The 17,646-nt window shown below is 30.7% G+C and overlaps 2 protein-coding genes across 3 annotated transcripts; one reads left to right on the top strand and one right to left on the bottom strand.

The window, feature by feature from the left end:
• Positions 1 to 5,204: 5,204 nt before the first annotated feature.
• LOC114382413 (delta(7)-sterol-C5(6)-desaturase-like) lies at positions 5,205 to 9,656 on the bottom strand. Of its 2 annotated transcripts, XM_028341807.1 has the most exons (4): positions 9,288 to 9,410; positions 9,120 to 9,154; positions 7,610 to 7,915; positions 5,205 to 5,802 (listed from the first exon to the last, which is right to left on the bottom strand). In XM_028341807.1, the coding sequence occupies exons 3-4, from the start codon at positions 7,890 to 7,892 to the stop codon at positions 5,510 to 5,512; spliced, it is 576 nt and encodes a 191-aa protein (XP_028197608.1). In that variant the 5' UTR covers positions 7,893 to 7,915; positions 9,120 to 9,154; positions 9,288 to 9,410; the 3' UTR covers positions 5,205 to 5,509. The 2 variants fall into 2 exon arrangements, with proteins under 2 accessions (XP_028197608.1, XP_028197607.1); XM_028341806.1 differs by lacking the exon at positions 9,120 to 9,154 and having other exon boundaries at positions 9,288 to 9,656.
• A 6,114-nt stretch (positions 9,657 to 15,770) lies between these two features.
• LOC114382624 lies at positions 15,771 to 17,570 on the top strand. The gene is made up of 4 exons (XM_028342180.1): positions 15,771 to 16,040; positions 16,218 to 16,278; positions 16,372 to 16,558; positions 17,206 to 17,570. Exons 1-4 carry the CDS (start codon positions 15,903 to 15,905, stop codon positions 17,246 to 17,248), a joined length of 429 nt encoding a protein of 142 aa, XP_028197981.1. The 5' UTR covers positions 15,771 to 15,902; the 3' UTR covers positions 17,249 to 17,570.
• Positions 17,571 to 17,646: the final 76 nt, after the last annotated feature.

The following is a 17,646-nucleotide window of genomic DNA, read 5'->3' on the forward strand; positions in this document are numbered from 1 at the left end:
ATTTTTTTGAAATCGAATTATTTTGATGAGTAGTTAATCTTAACCATGAAATTTTAAGTTACCCTTAGAATAACTTAATCCCTTCTCATACAAGAGGGAAATGGAATTCACTTACTTCAAAAATAACTTTTTTTAAAATTATTTCTCATCATCACCATTCATTCTTCTAAGATCTAATTTTACTCTTAGAGTAAGTGAATCCATATATATATATATATATATATATATATATATATATATATATATATATAAATTCATGAATATTTTTTTTATTTTGTTGTAATTCAAAACTCCAACTATTTTGTGGATTATCCTTTCCTTTCATGGTTGTTTTAAGATTATTTTGGTTTGAAATCGAGATAGCAAGTCCATTTCTCACCAACTCCATGATTAGAATATCCGAAGATACCAACGATCATAACTGTTATGCATGGACAAAAGTAATAGGCTCAAGCCTAGGTGTCATGCTTATCTTTGTTTGTCAGCATCAAATTAAAATGTCGAGCTTCATATCCTATTATTTTATAATACTTTTTGAAGTATCTTTTTTACATGTAAAAGAAAAAAGCACTGAATTTTGTAACTTTTTTCCTAGTTGGAATTTGAACTTGTTTGGATGAAACACTAAAAATAGATATATATAAGTTATATTTTAGCTCAGTTTTTTTAAATAATTTTTATAAAAATATATATTGAAAGAAAGTAGGTCCATTCAAACAGTTTGTGTTTCTATAGAAAACCCTTTTTTTAATAAAATAATAAACTTATTCAAATGTTTTCAAAAGCACCTTTTGATTTTATCCCTAAAATAGTAAATAAATTTAGAAGTTCTTTTCAAACCGGCCCTTTATTAATTCCAAAGTGTTTCATCCATTTATGAAAAAAAAAGTTCAGAAAAAAAGGTGCTCCGTCCATTTTAGACTTATTGTTTAGAAAAGTCTATTTGTTAACAAACATTGAAAGTATTTATTATTTTCTAACTTAATGTAATTGTGTTTCTCGATATTTTCTTTACATAAAAGTATTTATTTCTTTATAAAATAGTAATCGAGTTATGTACAGTTATGTTTTCTATATTCACTACCTTTATTTTTAATGTGCATGTAATCATTTAAACAAAAAGTTTTTAATCAAACTGTTAATTAAAAGTTTGTATTTAATGGATTTTTTTTTAAAATTGTATTTAATGGATCAAGTTTACACATTTTCTTTTATAAAATACTAAAAATATTTAGTACTTTATCAAACAAATGTAATTTAATGCATAATATAAAATGTTATAAAAAAATTATATAATAACAAATATTCAATTTATTTAAAATTTGATGTACAAGGTACCAACTTGGGTTTATGAATGGCCATGATTGTCAGCTCAAAGTCACTCTCTAGCCAAATGGAGTGCCATCCAAGATCATGGGCATAATCAATTACCTTAATTATTGCAAACAACTCAGCCTATAAAGCAAAAGAAATTCCCATATGATGAGCAAAACCACCAAGAAAGTCACCAAGGGGGTTTCTAAACAGGACAACACAAGCTGCAATTCCTGGAGATCCTGGAGCTGCTCCATTTGTGTTGATCTTAATCCATCCATCAGCAGGAGGTTCCCACATCACAAATTTCATAGCAGGAGCTTTGGACGGATAAATTTTCACAAGAAAAAACTTAAGGATGTTGAATTTAGTCATCGAGGATTGCATACATCCTTGGAAAAGTTACTTGAAAGTGCAACTGCTGAAGTAACACCCTGACAAATAAAATTTGAAGAGACAACAACATTCTCAAATCTGATCTAGTTTCTGCTTTTCCATATGAACCAAATCACATTAAGGATGGATGAGACGATGACATCAAGTACTTATGTATTGAAGCTTTGTTTACAGATATTTAAAAGGTTCAAGGGAGAGGCAAGATCCAAACCAAAGTGTAACACACTACTTAACCACTGTCGTATATCAAGCACAAAGGGACAATTAAGGAAAAGATGCTCTGCAATTTCAAAAGCATTACCATAGTGAGAGCAAACTGAGACCATGACAAGGCCATTTTTCCTCAAAACTTCATCTATTGGGATTCAGCCAAGGAGAATCCTCCAAAATAGAAAGGATCTTTCCATCACAAATCTCCCAAGTTATATTTTCATGTACGTCATGTAGAACATCTCTAATACCAGGCCAAACCAAGGATTGAGCATAAACAGCTCTCTAACCATGGTGAAAATGAGTTCTCATCAAATTTGCCCTATTCAAAGTCTTAAAGGACCTAAGTCCCAGTTCTCCTGACTTGATTGGAGTGCGAACATGTTTCCAGGCAACAATAACCATCTTGATTTTAAGAATATCACCATTCCAGATGAAATTTTGTATGTAGGAATCTAGAAATTTTAACAATGAACAAGGCTAAGCATATATAAAGCAACTATGCAGCATCATACACTCTATAGTTGACTTAACCAACTAGACTCGTCCCATATAAGAAAGAGTCAATCCCTTCCAAGCAATGAGTTTTGCTAGGATTTTTTCTGCAATAGGCTAAAGTTGAGATCTCTTAGGTTTTCCTTTAAAAATTGGCACTCCTAGATAGCAAAAAGGTAAGGTACCTCCATTAAAGCCCAGAATTTGATTGATGTTGTGAACTCTAGCCCAAGGGATTCCATCATGAAAGACTTTCATTTTTTTTCATATTTATTTGTTGACCAGATACTCCCCCATAAGTTATAATCAAGGCCATAAAATTTTGAAGTCACCTCTTTTGTCCCCGACAAAACAACATGATATCATCCGCAAGAAACACATGACTAGGGACTATCAATCCCTTCTTGTCACTCATAGGAATTATCAAACCTCTATCCATGAGAGAACTAATAGCACAACTGAGAACCTCCTCAGCTAGGCAAAAGAGAAGGGGTGAGAGAGGATCACCCTGTCAAACCCTTCTTTTGCAATGTAGCTTGCCATCCTCCCATTTATAGCAAATGAGAGTCTAGCTAAATGAAGAATAGCTGAGATCCAATGACAAGTTTTGAAGACCTGGAGGAAGAAGTTCCAATCCAAGGATGTCAATCTTGATTTCTAAGTTACCACCAAAGGATATATGATGTAACAGATTAATAGCTTATGAGGTGATACCAATACATTCATAATAAACTGAATAATTTTCATTAAATGATTCTATTAATAAATAAATGTTTAAAGAAGAGACATAATTTATTTTTAATTGTAAGTTCTTTTTAATCAAACAAGTAAGTTCATAAATTTTAATTTATCAGAGAATTATCTAATACTTAATGCATATAATAATAGTAATTTCGATAAAGATATCCATTTTTTTATTATAGTATTTGTAAGTAAATTTTATAATAGTATTTTCGGTTAAAAGGTTAATTTTGATAGTTATTATACTTCAATAGTAATTTCTATAGTAATCAGAAATAGAGATTGAAAAAGTAAACACTTCTAAAAGAAACGATGATTATAAAAGTAAAGGGTTTAGAAATATGTAATAAAGTAAAGAGACATGAAAGGTGAGAATAAATACATACATGATGACTTAGCCAATTTCGATGTGAAGCAGTGTTTAAAGAGTTAAGTGATACAATTCAATCTACCAAAAATTGACACTCAGAAGTCTTATTTCCACACATGTACAACAATATTTCTAACTATAATTTGACGTCTTCACATGACTTTTTTGTAACCACATCAATTGATATTTTGATTTTCAAAAAGATCCTACTGTGCGCTTTTCAATCCTGTGTACCTCAATGAAGTCATCAAAATCGTCATTTTCGATCGAAATAAATTCCTTCGATGACACATTCAACTTCTCAAATTTTAGTTTACACTTTGATTACTCTTCAATGCATTTTTTTGTTTTTATCGAGACAAGTTCTTTGAAACTACACATAAGTTTCGTAACTTAAATCTTACCTATCAGAGATAACAACCTTATAAGAATTGATTAAATCAATTTTTACTCACAAGATTTAAAGTGAGAATATGAGACATTTATAGGAACTAAATTATATGTTTAATCATTTATTTAAATATTTTACCTGTGCTAAAAAAAAAAAGTTAACACGTCTAGTTGAATATGTCATTCGTACTTGTTGTGACTAAAGTCCAATTCTCAAAAAAAAATTCCATTGATAACCTATTTGTAAATTCTATTATAAATTATCGCTGAAGTTTGTGGTCTTTCTTGACCTTGCAAAGAGGCATGTTTTTCACTAACCTAAACTTTTTCCTACCAAAAAATGTTTCCTACTATTAATCTATGTGCAAATTTTTATTACGTATAGTATCAAGTAAAATTCTAATTTTTATTGAAAATAGCACAAGCATAAAAGAATTGTTTATATAAAAAATAAATTAATGTGCAGCACATTCATCTTTTAGGAGAAATGAATGTATTTGAGTAAACACCCACTTTAGTCCTTGAAATCGGAAGACTATCACATTAATATCTGAAACTAAAAAAAAAACATCAAATTCTTGAAATATCAGATAAATTTCCAATTTCTACTTATTGTCATTTTGATCACTAAATATACTTTAATATTATCATTTAAATCATATTTTAAAAAAAAGACCAATGTGATTGTAAATTTACACTTTCGAAGACTTCTTTTAATTTTTCTCGATTCAAAGACTAACCCATCATGGCCTTCTAATTTCAAGGACTAAAATAATTGTATACACAACGTATCTTTAAAATTAGGAGGATGGGCACTCTAATTTAACACCTTTTAGCTTTCATTGGGTACCAAGGAGAGAAAGGAGAGGAGGAAAGATAGGGATGTGCTTTGGTTTGGTACAATGAAAGATAAAGGAATCTTTTTTTTTTTTTGAAAAAATCGTGGATCCCACTGCATAAATTTTTTTCAGAAGTGACCGGATTTGCAAAGAAATAAGCACTATTGCCTTTTTTCCGGTTATGTCCTCCTAGTCATGGGTGTTGTTTCAGGCTTTCAGCTGCAAGGGTAGAATAGTATTTTCATAAATTAGTAATTTCTTTGCTTTTATTTTTTTCGTGCCAACTCACTTTAATTTAAATATATCTATTCTATTTCACTTCAACCAAATAACTTTAATTGCCACTCTATTGCTCTTCTTTTCTCTTCTCACCTATTCTCTTCCATTCCCATCTTTTTTCTCTTTACAACCAAACACACCCTTAGAGAGTGTGGTTTATTCTATAAACATAGAAGGGAAACAAAACAAAGCATTAATAGGGAGACCATCTATTGTCACATCTAGAGAAAACTGCATTACTATCTCAATCTCTACCACGTAATTTGAGAAAGAAAATAACCTCAACCACATACACTAACAATGGGATTTGAGACAGGGAAGCTCCACTTAAACCTTGTCTCTCTAATATAGAACATCACCTTGTGATGGACATCAGAAAAATATAGCTCACGCATTTATGCTATACATGCAAGGAACGACATTTCAACAATCCAAACATGATAACCAATGACTGCCAGAGCAAGTCTGCATTTCATCACATCGCCTTGCCCCCATCCTCCTCGGGGTCGCGAAGAGTTCCAAACATCCAATCCATCCATATGGTGTAGTGGCCGTAGTTGTGCCGATATGTAGTGTGATGAATGGTGTGGTAACCAGCACCCATAACAGGCCACAATTTTCCATGAATGCAATCATGAATATTTGCAGTCCAAACGCCCTCAATGAATATGAGGGCCAAATGTGTAGTAAAATGGATTGGCATAAAAAACAAACAAAGGCTATGCGGTAATGCCTGAAGTATCCCATCAAGAGGGTGAAATGCCAAACCTGAGATACATAAGGAAAAAGTCAGTACACCCTTCATCTGGTGGGAATGTTACGGACAAAAGTGGTCATGTTTAAGATCAAAGTTTTTTTTTTTTGCTCAGCAAATGTTTAAGATCAAAGTGATGATGAAAAAGAAATCAATGGTAGAGAAAATCAAAATGATGGCACTTTTCAAAACCATGGTAAGCCAGAACAACACAAAATGAAACTAACAGACTAACATATATAAAGAGAATAGCGTTCCGATACAGTTGGTACTGAAATGGAAATGGTGCTTTGAGCAAACAAAATGAGACACATTCATTAGTAAGGGGACAAAAAATAACTCACATAAAGTATTGTTACTAGAATAGCATGTCCTTTGCAAGTGTTGTAAGCATCGGTACTTAATAAAGCACACACATTGGTTATCAACCACTAAAATGAAAGGAAAATAATATACCAACTTCCAACTGCTTGGAATGTTCGCAAAGTTTACTTTGTCAGCTTGCATTTAAAATATAAAAAAAAAATATTGGGAACTAGAAACAGACAAGGTCAAGTTTCCAGGAAAAGACAGTACTACTAGAAAACACTTGGTGTATGATGGCTAAAATATGAAAAGTGGCATAGCATGTTGTGAAAGTAACAATGAATCCAAGGAATTTTGATTATGGCCAAAGGATAATACCTTGAACCCTCACCCCAATTTTGGGAAGTATATCCATTGGTTGACAAAACAAGAAGTCACATAAAATGTGATGTTAATAAGAACGTTATTGATTGAGGTACAAAACTACTTGATTCCTACAGGAGTACATATTTTTGTCTCTGTGTACATATATTCAGTTCTTATCTATATGATTGGTTTTTGTCCATAACTTTATGTCCCCAACAAAAATCTTTAATGATTCTCTCAACATTTCTCGTCAGTCTCCTTACTTTCAGAATGTATTTCTATTTCTATTTCCCTTTTATCCTCACTGGTATTCCCTTTCCTCATAGGCACGCTATTCCTTTTATGAGGTTTCATGAGTTTCCTAGAGAAGATGGAGCAGATATGCTAAATTGGTGATATGCATATGAAAATGTATTTTCTTAGATGTACAATTTCAACCTGCAATTGTATTGGCCAGAATAAATAGAAAAGGGCAAAGAATTGTCTAACTTCTTTGTAAAAGACAAAAGAGAAGATGCTATACTAAAGATTCTAAATGACTATATACATATAGATTTTCAATTGCATTTTGGAATGTGACTAGTAAATTGATTTATTTCTGCATATTTCAGCTAAGTAAGCCATTAGGTAAAACAAAATCACAAATCTAGCCTCAATTTTGGAAGGGTTCCAAGCCTTCCCCCTCATCTTCTCTGACAGGTTCACTGCCTGCCCACTAACTCCTCTGGAAAATATATCTATGTTTCTCATCACATAAAGCTAAGAAGCACAGCTTTTATTTCAGAGCTAGAGTGATTTTGAGCTCATGTAGAAGTTACCAATGCATCATATCGTCAAAATTACATTCCAAATGATAAAGGAGTATTATGAGTGATAAACTTGGAGGTTCACCAGGAAAACAATCAGTCAAAAGCACATACTGTGAAATTCTTACCAAGCTCTAAGCCTTAAAACCAGTAACATCTACGGCAGCATATGCATAAATTATGAAATAACTCAACAATAGACAAACATATTTTAAGAAACTATGAACTATCTTCGTATCAGGCATTATAAAAGGTTAAAAGAATTACTACATGGATAAATAGAGTTTTAGCTTGACATAACTATGACAGCAGCATTGAAATGTTGAATGTTTAACATACTTACCAGCAAAAGGGGAGAGAGTATTCTGTTTATTGTAGATGTGATGGGTAGCATGAAGATATTTGTAAAGCGGTTTTATGTCGTGCAGCTCTCTGTGCATCCAATAAATACCAAACTCTACAATAATTAGATAAATTGCTAAATACACAAGGTATGCAAGCCAACCAACATTATATAATCTAGGATAGCACTTTGTCCAGCCAGTTTCTACCAGGTACTCCGAAACAGTTGGAAGTAAAGAGTACCACGGCATGGCTTTCATAGCAACAGATATTTGCAAGAGCATGGCTCTTTGAGAGGGAATAGCATCTGCAATGGTAGATTTAATTATATCAAGAAATGAAAATTACAAAAAGTCCTATATGCACCTTACACAAAGAAATAAAGAACTAAAAAGGCAATTACAAACAAAAATTAAATACAGGTATACTTGAAAAAGGCCATTAGGTTGGGAAATGAAATTCATAAAATACAATTGTTCTACTTAATTGAGTTTGGCCTATGATAACTCAAACTTTATAGAGCCAGTCCAAAGATGGATATACGCAACTAGTCTCAGGCTTCAGAAACTGTAGCAATAAACATTATTTCATGCTACTCCCTGAAAAAAAGCAAGAGGTAAGATATAACTATTATGCCAGTTGGCATGCTATAGTTAAGAATAATGAGTTCTATCATGTTTTAACAAGCCATCAAACTACGAGAGGTGAAGCAGAGTACTACTTCAAATTGTCCTTCATCCCAGGAATAAAAGTTAAACAAAAAATGCATAGAAGCTATCTAAATGATGCTCTAGTCAATTTATATGTGTATGAAACAATGAACATCAATCTTCTGATTGACTAAACAATAGAGTATACTATAAAACAATCCACCAGCAGTATGATCCCTCTTGTAAAACTTCCATTTGCACACTTAAAAAGCGAAGGTTTTAAATTGTTGTATGGTTTCAGTTTCATTGGAATCCTTAATATCGTGAAAATTTGTGGACATAGTGGCTGATGTGAACTGCAATTACAGTCACAAAGACCTTAACGTTCAGGCTGAAATTGGAAAGATCATAGCAGAGTTCAATAAAAGCCCTCTCTAGTAATGCATAAAGATAAGTGGTGATTTCAAAAGGGAAAGTAACAGCCCAAGTTTTAACATTATTAGAAGAAAAAAATCAATAAAAAAGTCAACCACTGAAAATCACACACTGGAAGACCCCAAATCCAATTGAACTTTCGAATCCACCACCCCATAATCTTAAACCCCAAAACAGGAACAAAATCCAAAAACACCAAAAGCCCAAAAAATAATTATATCTAAAAAAATAGAGGATTAAAACCAAAGCAAGAAGGAACCAGATTAACAAACTAATCAAAACCCATTTCACATCAAAGCCAAAATATGCAATCTTTAACAAAAAACAGACAGAGAAACATAACAAAAAATTTCAGTTTCCCCACAGATATCCTCTTTTGAATACAATCATGTTCGAGACACTGCAGACACAAAATATAATAAGTACCTCTTTCAACCGAGATTCAAACCTTAAATCGTCGCCTTACAAAAAAAAAAAAAAAAGTATCAAAAGACTAGTCTCTTCTGCAAGACTCAACCGTGGCAATAGAAAAACAAAACATGATGATAACACGCGCAGGCACGCACCAAAAAGAGGGGAGGAAAAGCGTAAAACCTTTGGGGACATGAACGTTGCGCTTCCAATAATAAATGTAGAAGCACCACAAGAGCCCAGAGAGGAGGTAGAGGAGAACGCCGCCGAGGTAATTGCGAAGCCACGTCTGGAGGAAGCGCGGGAGTGGGCCCCACACAGAGTGCGGCAATAGGGCGCCCAACACAATGCGGTTGTACAAGTCCGTGTCTTCGCCGAACAGCCTCGAATATTCGCTGTTCAACAACGTTGTCGGGTCCTCCATCATCACCGAAAGTAACCGTGGAGAAGAAAAGGAATAGTGAGAGAGAGAGAGGACGCAGTTTAATTTATTTCTTCGACTTAGTTTTCAATTTTGGTTTAGTGGTGTCATGTGATGTCGATGTTAACCTGTCATCTTTCTTCTTTGGATCTTTTTATAAACTAGAGAAGAAAAAAAAAACCAATTGTGATAGGTGTGACCAGAGTTTGTGGTCAGATATTAATTTCTGGTGATAAGCAGTCCTTGTATGATAAAATCTAACATATAAATTTAATTTAATTACCTTTTTAATTCCTTAATTTATTTCTTAGGTTCAATTCTTTTTATTTTTTTAAAATTTAATTTGATCCCTTAATTTAATTATTAAATTTAATTTGGTCATTTTAATTTTAGAAATTTTAATTAATTAAGTCTTTTATTCCTTAAAATTAATTCAATTTGATGAGATTTAAAACCAAATCCAGTTTCATCTTTTGAAATGTTCAAAGGTGGTGGGATAAAAATGAACTAAATGGAATCCAATTTAAAAAATAAAAAATTTGATTGAACCATTCAAAAATAAAGAAATCAAATTGAATTTAATAAATAAATTAAGAAACTAAATAGAATCTTCTAAAATTAATTAGACGAAATTAAACTAAAAAATAAATTAAAAGACTAAAATAATAATTAAACAAATAAATTTTATGATTGCAAGTACAATTTATTTATTATAAAAAGTGAAAAATTATTCATATCAAATAATAATAATAATAATAATAATAATAATAAAACGTTATAAATTTGTTTACAAAAGAATATTAATGAGATAATTGTGACTTTTGAAAGATTGAAAAATAACTACTTGGAGAAGAATAATTTCATTCGGGGCCAAAATTCTAATTCAATAGGTAACTGGGAGTTTCACTTAGTGGAATATCTTTCCAAGTTTTTAAACTTTGATGGCTTTTCAAAATGGTGAAAATGTTTCATAAACATTAAGTTAACTTATTGAAATGTATAAGGAAAGGCTTTATGGAAAGATTTAAATAGATTGTTGTTGGAGCTTGGATTCTTGAGGCAGACCATAGTGAGATGACGGGTACAAAGATATCATTTTATACACAGAGGATGATCAAATTATACTGTTATAATTTGACCAACAATTACATTATTCAATAATTTTTAATTGAATAATATTTTCTTAAAATTCACTTGGATTAAGAGTTACACATATGCACACAAGGGAGCCAGACCACCAATGTTGCAATCATCATGATCACTACGACTACCACCATTACCTCTACCATTGCCACTAAGACTACCACTACCGCCTCCACCATTGTTCCCACTTCCAACAATTGTAGTTGTCAGAAGCACCACCATCATCGCTGGGGTGGTAGTGACAACAACGACAATAGTGATAATAAGGATGGTTAGAGTTGAAAATGAATATTGAACTAAATTAAGCTCGACTCAACTCAATAATTGAGCTTAATATTTTAACTAATATGTTTAATCAATTGTGTTTTTCTTTCTTAAGTTTTATGACTTATAAATATTAGATTAAATATCATTTTTGGTCCTTTATTTTATTTTTTATTTAATTTAATCCTTTATATATCTTTTTAAAAAATATATTTTAATTCTTTATTTTATAAAAATAATTCATTTTTTGTCATTCTGTCAAAGTAGATTTAATGTCATTAATGATTTTAAGATATTGGAAGTTCAAAATTGCCTCAAGAGTGATGTCATCCTCTCAAGGAGGGGACCCATCACCTAAGTCATGGTTAGGAGACTCCAGGAAGATTAGGCCAAGGATGCATGAAAAAAACTCTAGGATTCTTATGAGCCTTAGAGTAGATTTTGGGCTCATGGGCTAAGTATGAGCTCACTTATCTTTGTACATATTAGATTAGGATTTCATTATTTTTGAGCCTTATATTTAGGGCTCCATAGTGTAGGGAGGGTACCCTAGTAATGTATGATTTTTTAGCCCTTGTATTTTAAGGCACCTAGACTACTTTTTGTATTAAAGGTAGTTTTGTAATTTCACATGCATTAAGTGCACTATTTGATGTGTGTTGGGAGAGAAATTTAATTGAATTGGAAGAAGTCCAATCCAATTAAATTTTGGATCAGCCTAAGGGGGAGGTGAGCATTTGTTTGCTACACCGCATTGTCACATCATACAGTCACACTTTGTGTATGTCCTTCATATTTTACATGTCTCATGACACCTAAGCACACTTAGTGGAGAATCTTGGATTTGATTTTGGATTAATGGGTTGAACCATAGTTGAAATTCACTAATCATAATTAGTGAAATTTTGACTCCAAATTTGCTCCACAAATTCAAATTCAAATCCAAGTGAAATATGAATAGAAATTCAAATTTCCTTCCAATTTTGTGTGACACTTGAAAATAGATACCTTGTCTGTGCATTTTGCAACTTTGATCATTTGAGAAATTAGGCTTCAAAGTTCATACCTCATTCTCCCTTTTCTATCTCTCAAAATTTCATTTCCCTCTCCCTCTCTGTTCACTCATCTTCTCCTACCTTCAAGTTCTTATCCATGGCTTCCTATGGTGGTGAACTTGTTCTTGACTCATCTTCTCCTTGAAGTGGCTTCTCCATTTCACTTCCATTGATATTCAAGAAGCAAAAGACTCCATTGATGATGAAGATTCAAGGCTTACAAGCTCTATGAGGAGCCACATTAAAGAGTACGATTTTAAAATGTATCCACATTGTAATTAACACATAGTAGTTGTTTATAACCACCACTATAAAATTTAACTTTTTTTCAGCTTTTTTCGATGCTCTCATCCAAACCCTTACCTCCAAATTTGAGTCTGTCCATGAGAACTATTGCCATGATCTCAAGGAATTCGGCTGCAGCCTGAGGAAAGAGCCTACAATGATATGCGAAATCTCCTCATGTGTCATCAAAGACCTCTTGATGTCGCTTGATGCATGAGTTTCTCAAGTTTGTTCACCAAGCCATCAACAATATTGGCAATACCATTTGGAAATCGACGACGTAGATTGTGCCTCACAGTAGGGGCTTTTTCTTAGACTTTGATTTAAATTTTAATTCTTTTAATTCAAGCAATTATGATAGTAACAATGACAATGTGACAAGAACCTATTGAGTGGCGGTAGTGATAGTGATCGAGTTTGAAATCAAAATGGTATAGTAGGTTTAAAATGCATTGCATGCATGCACTTAATTAGTTATTCTAATTTGTGCTTCCTTCTCCTTCTTCTTCGTGGTTGTATTTTTAAAAATTTTAAATATTATAGTGACCTTAGAAATTGTCACTATGTGTTAGTTACATCATGGGAATATCTTACAAAAAATTGCGGAGATTTTTAGCCCCCCGAATATCTTTAAATTATTAAGGTCATTCCTCATAAAAAAATTATTAAGATCATTAAATTTACATTGTTAGTAAGACAAAAATGAACCATTTTAAATATATAAATGACTAAAATAAAAAAAATAAAAAAGATGAAGGGTTAAACTAATAATAAAAAAAGTGAAGGACCAACATTTATATTTAGCCTAAATATTAACAATTTTTACATATTTGTTATACTCATTATCTCTGTTACTTTTTTTTTACTAGACTTAAAAGCAATATATTTTATAATTTATGTTTATAATTATTATTATAATTAATATAATTCATTATTGTCTACATGTTTTCTTCAATATAACTTGTCTGTTTTATTCACGCATATATTTTTTATTTTTTATGTTAAAACTTATTGAACATTCTTATGAGTTGTATAAATTATTTGTTTCTGTATATTTTTCTTAGAAGATATTTTCCTTTTATTTTTTATCATATTATTTATGTCTATTAAATAGAATTTTTAATTTAATTAACTATTATAATTTACACTAAGCATAAAAAACTCTGGATTGCAAAGATAAAAAGACTAGTAATCATAGTATAAAGGTTTTTTTTTTTTACACTATCACGAATTATGGATAATTATATACATGAAAATATTATTAACATTTTTAACAATTAGTATTTTAGCATTACATTACACAACATAAATATTTATTTTTATATAATTAATATTCATAATAAATATATTTTTTAATATATAAATTTCATTATAATTTTTTTGAAGAATAAATTACATTAGAATTAAAATTCATAATAAATAAATACTTTGAATATATAAATTATACTTTATATTATAATATAATATTTTTAATTATTAATATTTTAAAAAAAATATTAAAAATCAATTTATAGATATAATTTTGGGGTAAAAAAAATAGTAGTACTGAACTAGAGTAAAAAAACAATAGCTGTAAGAGTTGTTTTTAGCACAAAGAGGAGGCACCAACTAAGATGACACCTCTTGATTTTAATTTTTCCCTCACTTTTTAGTGTTGGGAGGCGCCAGCCCATCCTATGCCTCCATCTCTATGTGCAAACAAAGTTACAGCCTTGCAGGTTCTCACGTTGGTGTCTCATTGTTATGAAGGAACAGCATAACAATGCAGCATATAGGTAGGTCTCACGTTAAAACATTCTTTCTTTATGAAAATAAACGGGAGAGACTCAATTGTTTGGTTTAAATAACCATCCTGCAATCTTCTTTTTTTTAAAAAAAAGTTATCATAGATCTTTTGATATATTATTTTTATTTACATTCAGATTAGCCTAAGGATAAAATAACCAAAACTTGAGCTTTTGGCCTATTAACATTTGAATTATATTTGATAAAATTAGCTAATAAGATAGCTAAAATCTTATAAGCTATAAATTAGGACATGAGAAACTCGAAACTAATTAATTTAATTTATGTTTGATAAAATTAGTGAAGTTAAAAAGATAGTTAAAAGTTAAAAAATTATTGTATTGACTCGTGAGTTTGGTAAAATTATATGTTAAAGTAGCTGAAAAATATAAAATTACATAAAAAATAAAAATAATAAAATTTCACCTCAAATATAAAATATTAAAAAAGAAATCTAATAAATATTTAAGAAAAAATAGAATAAATATAAAAAAAACTATAAGCTAGAAGCTAAGCATTTTAAAAAATGCTAATTCAAGTAGCGTTTAAAAAAAACACTAAAAGCTACTAAAAGAAATTTGTTTAGTAAATAATCAAATAAATTTTTCAACTAGTAAAAAAAAAAACTAGAAACTAGCTAAAATATCTTGCTAAATACACTCTTAGTTAAAAGTATTTGATAAGACTAGCTGAATAAATGTTAAATGATATAAAAGAAACTATTTAATATTTCTAATATTTAAATTTTATTTTTAATAACTAAACATCTTAAGAAGTAGGATAATATTTTTTAAAATATTATATTATTAAAAAATGGTAAAATTAATTTTTCATTTTTTCAAATTAAAATTTAATTAAATAAGCTCTATTAGAATTATGTTGTTTAAAATCATTTTTTAACATTTAAATACTTTATTAATAATATTATTTTAAAAATATAAAAAGTGTTGCTTCTTTATAATTTTTCTTAAACATTCATTTTCTATTTTTACAACAAGAATTTGGATGTGTATGTCTTTCACTTGCATGACTATAAAAAATAAAGATATGGGATTTTTTCTAGACAATGAATGAAAAAGATAAGAGAGTTTTTAAATTGAATAAAAGGGTAAAATGAAATTTCAAATAAAATAATAAGGATAAAATTGAGAAGAAGAAAAAAGCTAGTAGCTTATAAGCTAGTTTATTTTTCATAAACTACTTCATCAAAAGAATCTACTTGAAGTAACTTACAAAAAACAAGCTACTAAAATAAGCTCATGTATCAAAACTTATTTTGGTCAAAAGAGCTTATAAGCTAATCAAAGGAGTTTATAAGCTCCTCAAAAACCTTATCAAGGGAACTAATTTTTCTCTCTCCACATGAGACATCTCTCTCCTTATGAGTAGTAGGGTTTTCTTTGGTTTTTGCTTTTCCATTTTCTATCATAGGTTGTCTAGTATAGTCATTGCCTCAAATTTAATTCAACTTTTAACTCTTAAATCATTTCATATCTCAAATGATGATAAACCTCTTATCATTTGAGTTAAAAAATAAATTTGAGATTTTATTAAAAAAAGAATAACGAAAGAATTAAATTTGTAACAAGATTTATGTACTCACAACTCATAAGGTTGTTAATTTTTAAATAATTATTTAAATGAATGCAAAGTTTATTCCATTTTCTATTGGATAAAACTTATTTGCAATTCAATATTCGTAATCAAAACTATATCCCTAAATTTAGGGTGGGGGACTGAAGAATCAATAATGCCTATTCCAATCTCCAAATGATTACGTAGTTAAGAGAAGCCAGGGAAGATCTCCAAAATATAACAGCCAATGATGAAACCATATGCAAGGAGATGAAAGTGAACATCAAAGAGACAATGGAAAAGGAAGAAGAGGATCGTAGAAGAGAAGCTGCAATCGCATCCTCATCCTGTCTCCGACCCAATTTCAACCCTAAAGGCATAACCCAAGACCAACTCTCAAAATTTCGTGTGGGTGCCCCCTTCCATTCAGTTCACTATTCATTCTTTTCTACATCTCCCACTTCCAAAAAGCTTGTAAATTTTAGATTTTTCCTACATTCTAAAACCTGGGTATGTACCGTTTTACTGTTGTGCTTGTTCGGTGTTCTGTCATGTTAACGTTGTCTCAATGTTTGATTGTGATAGGAACTACACAAGAGGCGCTTGCAACTGAAGTCAAAATCGAAGTTCAAAATGAAATCCAAAGGTTCTTTTCTTTTTTCTTAATTGTAATGGTTTATGTGTTGTCTATATGCTATTGTTGTAGATGTTCTAGTTATGTAATATTTTGGTTCTGCAGATAGGGCCAACAAAAAGTCACATGGTGATGTTCTATCAAGCCAAAACGGTGGAACTCAAGGTTCAAATGTTGATCACAAAGAATCAAACTTGTGGAATGATTGTGAAGGATTTGATTCTAGATATGAAGACTCAAAGGATGATATACCTGTGATGTCTGCACCAAAGAAGCAAAAGTTACATTGGGGGTATATATATGTAACTCCACTTTGGTTTATTGATTTAGTTAGCAATGGTTAATCCCTGCTGTATGTTTTTTTTTTTAACCATTACAATTACAATTAGGAGAAATTATTATGTGATCTAAGATTATGATCCCTATTGATCTCCACATGACATGTAATGAAGTGTTATTAATACTTGTAAATTAAAAAACTTGAGTATGTGTCACATAGGTATGAGTCAGGATCATAGACACATGGAAGTCACAAACTATCTTATTATTTATTTGTAATTAAGGTATTTGGTTCTCCGGTGGAATCCTGAGCTATTCTCACAAATTTCAATTCTTTGGGTAGGATGAGACTAATCATCAATCTGGAGTTTAATCACACTTAGAATCACCACTCTCAAAAAATGTGTTTACGCGAATTGAACTCCGTCCTCCTTTGCAAGCTCAGAGTATATTGTCAACTGAGCTACACTCATTGGTTGTTAACATGTCACATGCCACAGGCTATGGTTAATCCCTGTTTTAACATCACATATCACTGGTTGGGTTTATAACATTCTAATTGTGTTTTATTCGTGTATGTATGGTTGTTTCACTTTGTTAATATTTTGTTTCATGTGAGAAGTTCACAATCATTTGATGTGTGTTATTAATATTTTGTAGGCTTGACACCAAGAACAGGTGGGAGAGGAAATCCAACATGTAGATATCAACATGGAACTGAAGTGAGGAATCCACGAATTTGGTTTAAACGATTATGAAAAAGGGTATTATTCGAGGCAAAAACACCATGGAAGTGCTCATGACATTGTGTTGCAGTTGTACATGTTGCACATGCTAATAAGAGAAGATCAGTAACACTGCCTTGTTGTTTATAGCAAATAATGTTGGTAAATAAGAAGCTAATGTTATATTTGATATATTAGCATTATTAATAGTGTATCCTTCAAACAAATAGATTGATCTTTAGAGCGAAAAAGATAACTTAGAATTTTTTTTATTTAAGGTTCTTATTTTATTTGTCACAATGCCACCTTTTCCTTCTGATATGTTTCTATGTGGTTCATTCATCTATTTACTAAACAAATCCAATATTATTATTTG

The sequence above is a fragment of the Glycine soja genome, chromosome 13 (genome assembly GCF_004193775.1).
Source record: "Glycine soja cultivar W05 chromosome 13, ASM419377v2, whole genome shotgun sequence".
Lineage (NCBI taxonomy): Eukaryota > Viridiplantae > Streptophyta > Magnoliopsida > Fabales > Fabaceae > Glycine > Glycine soja.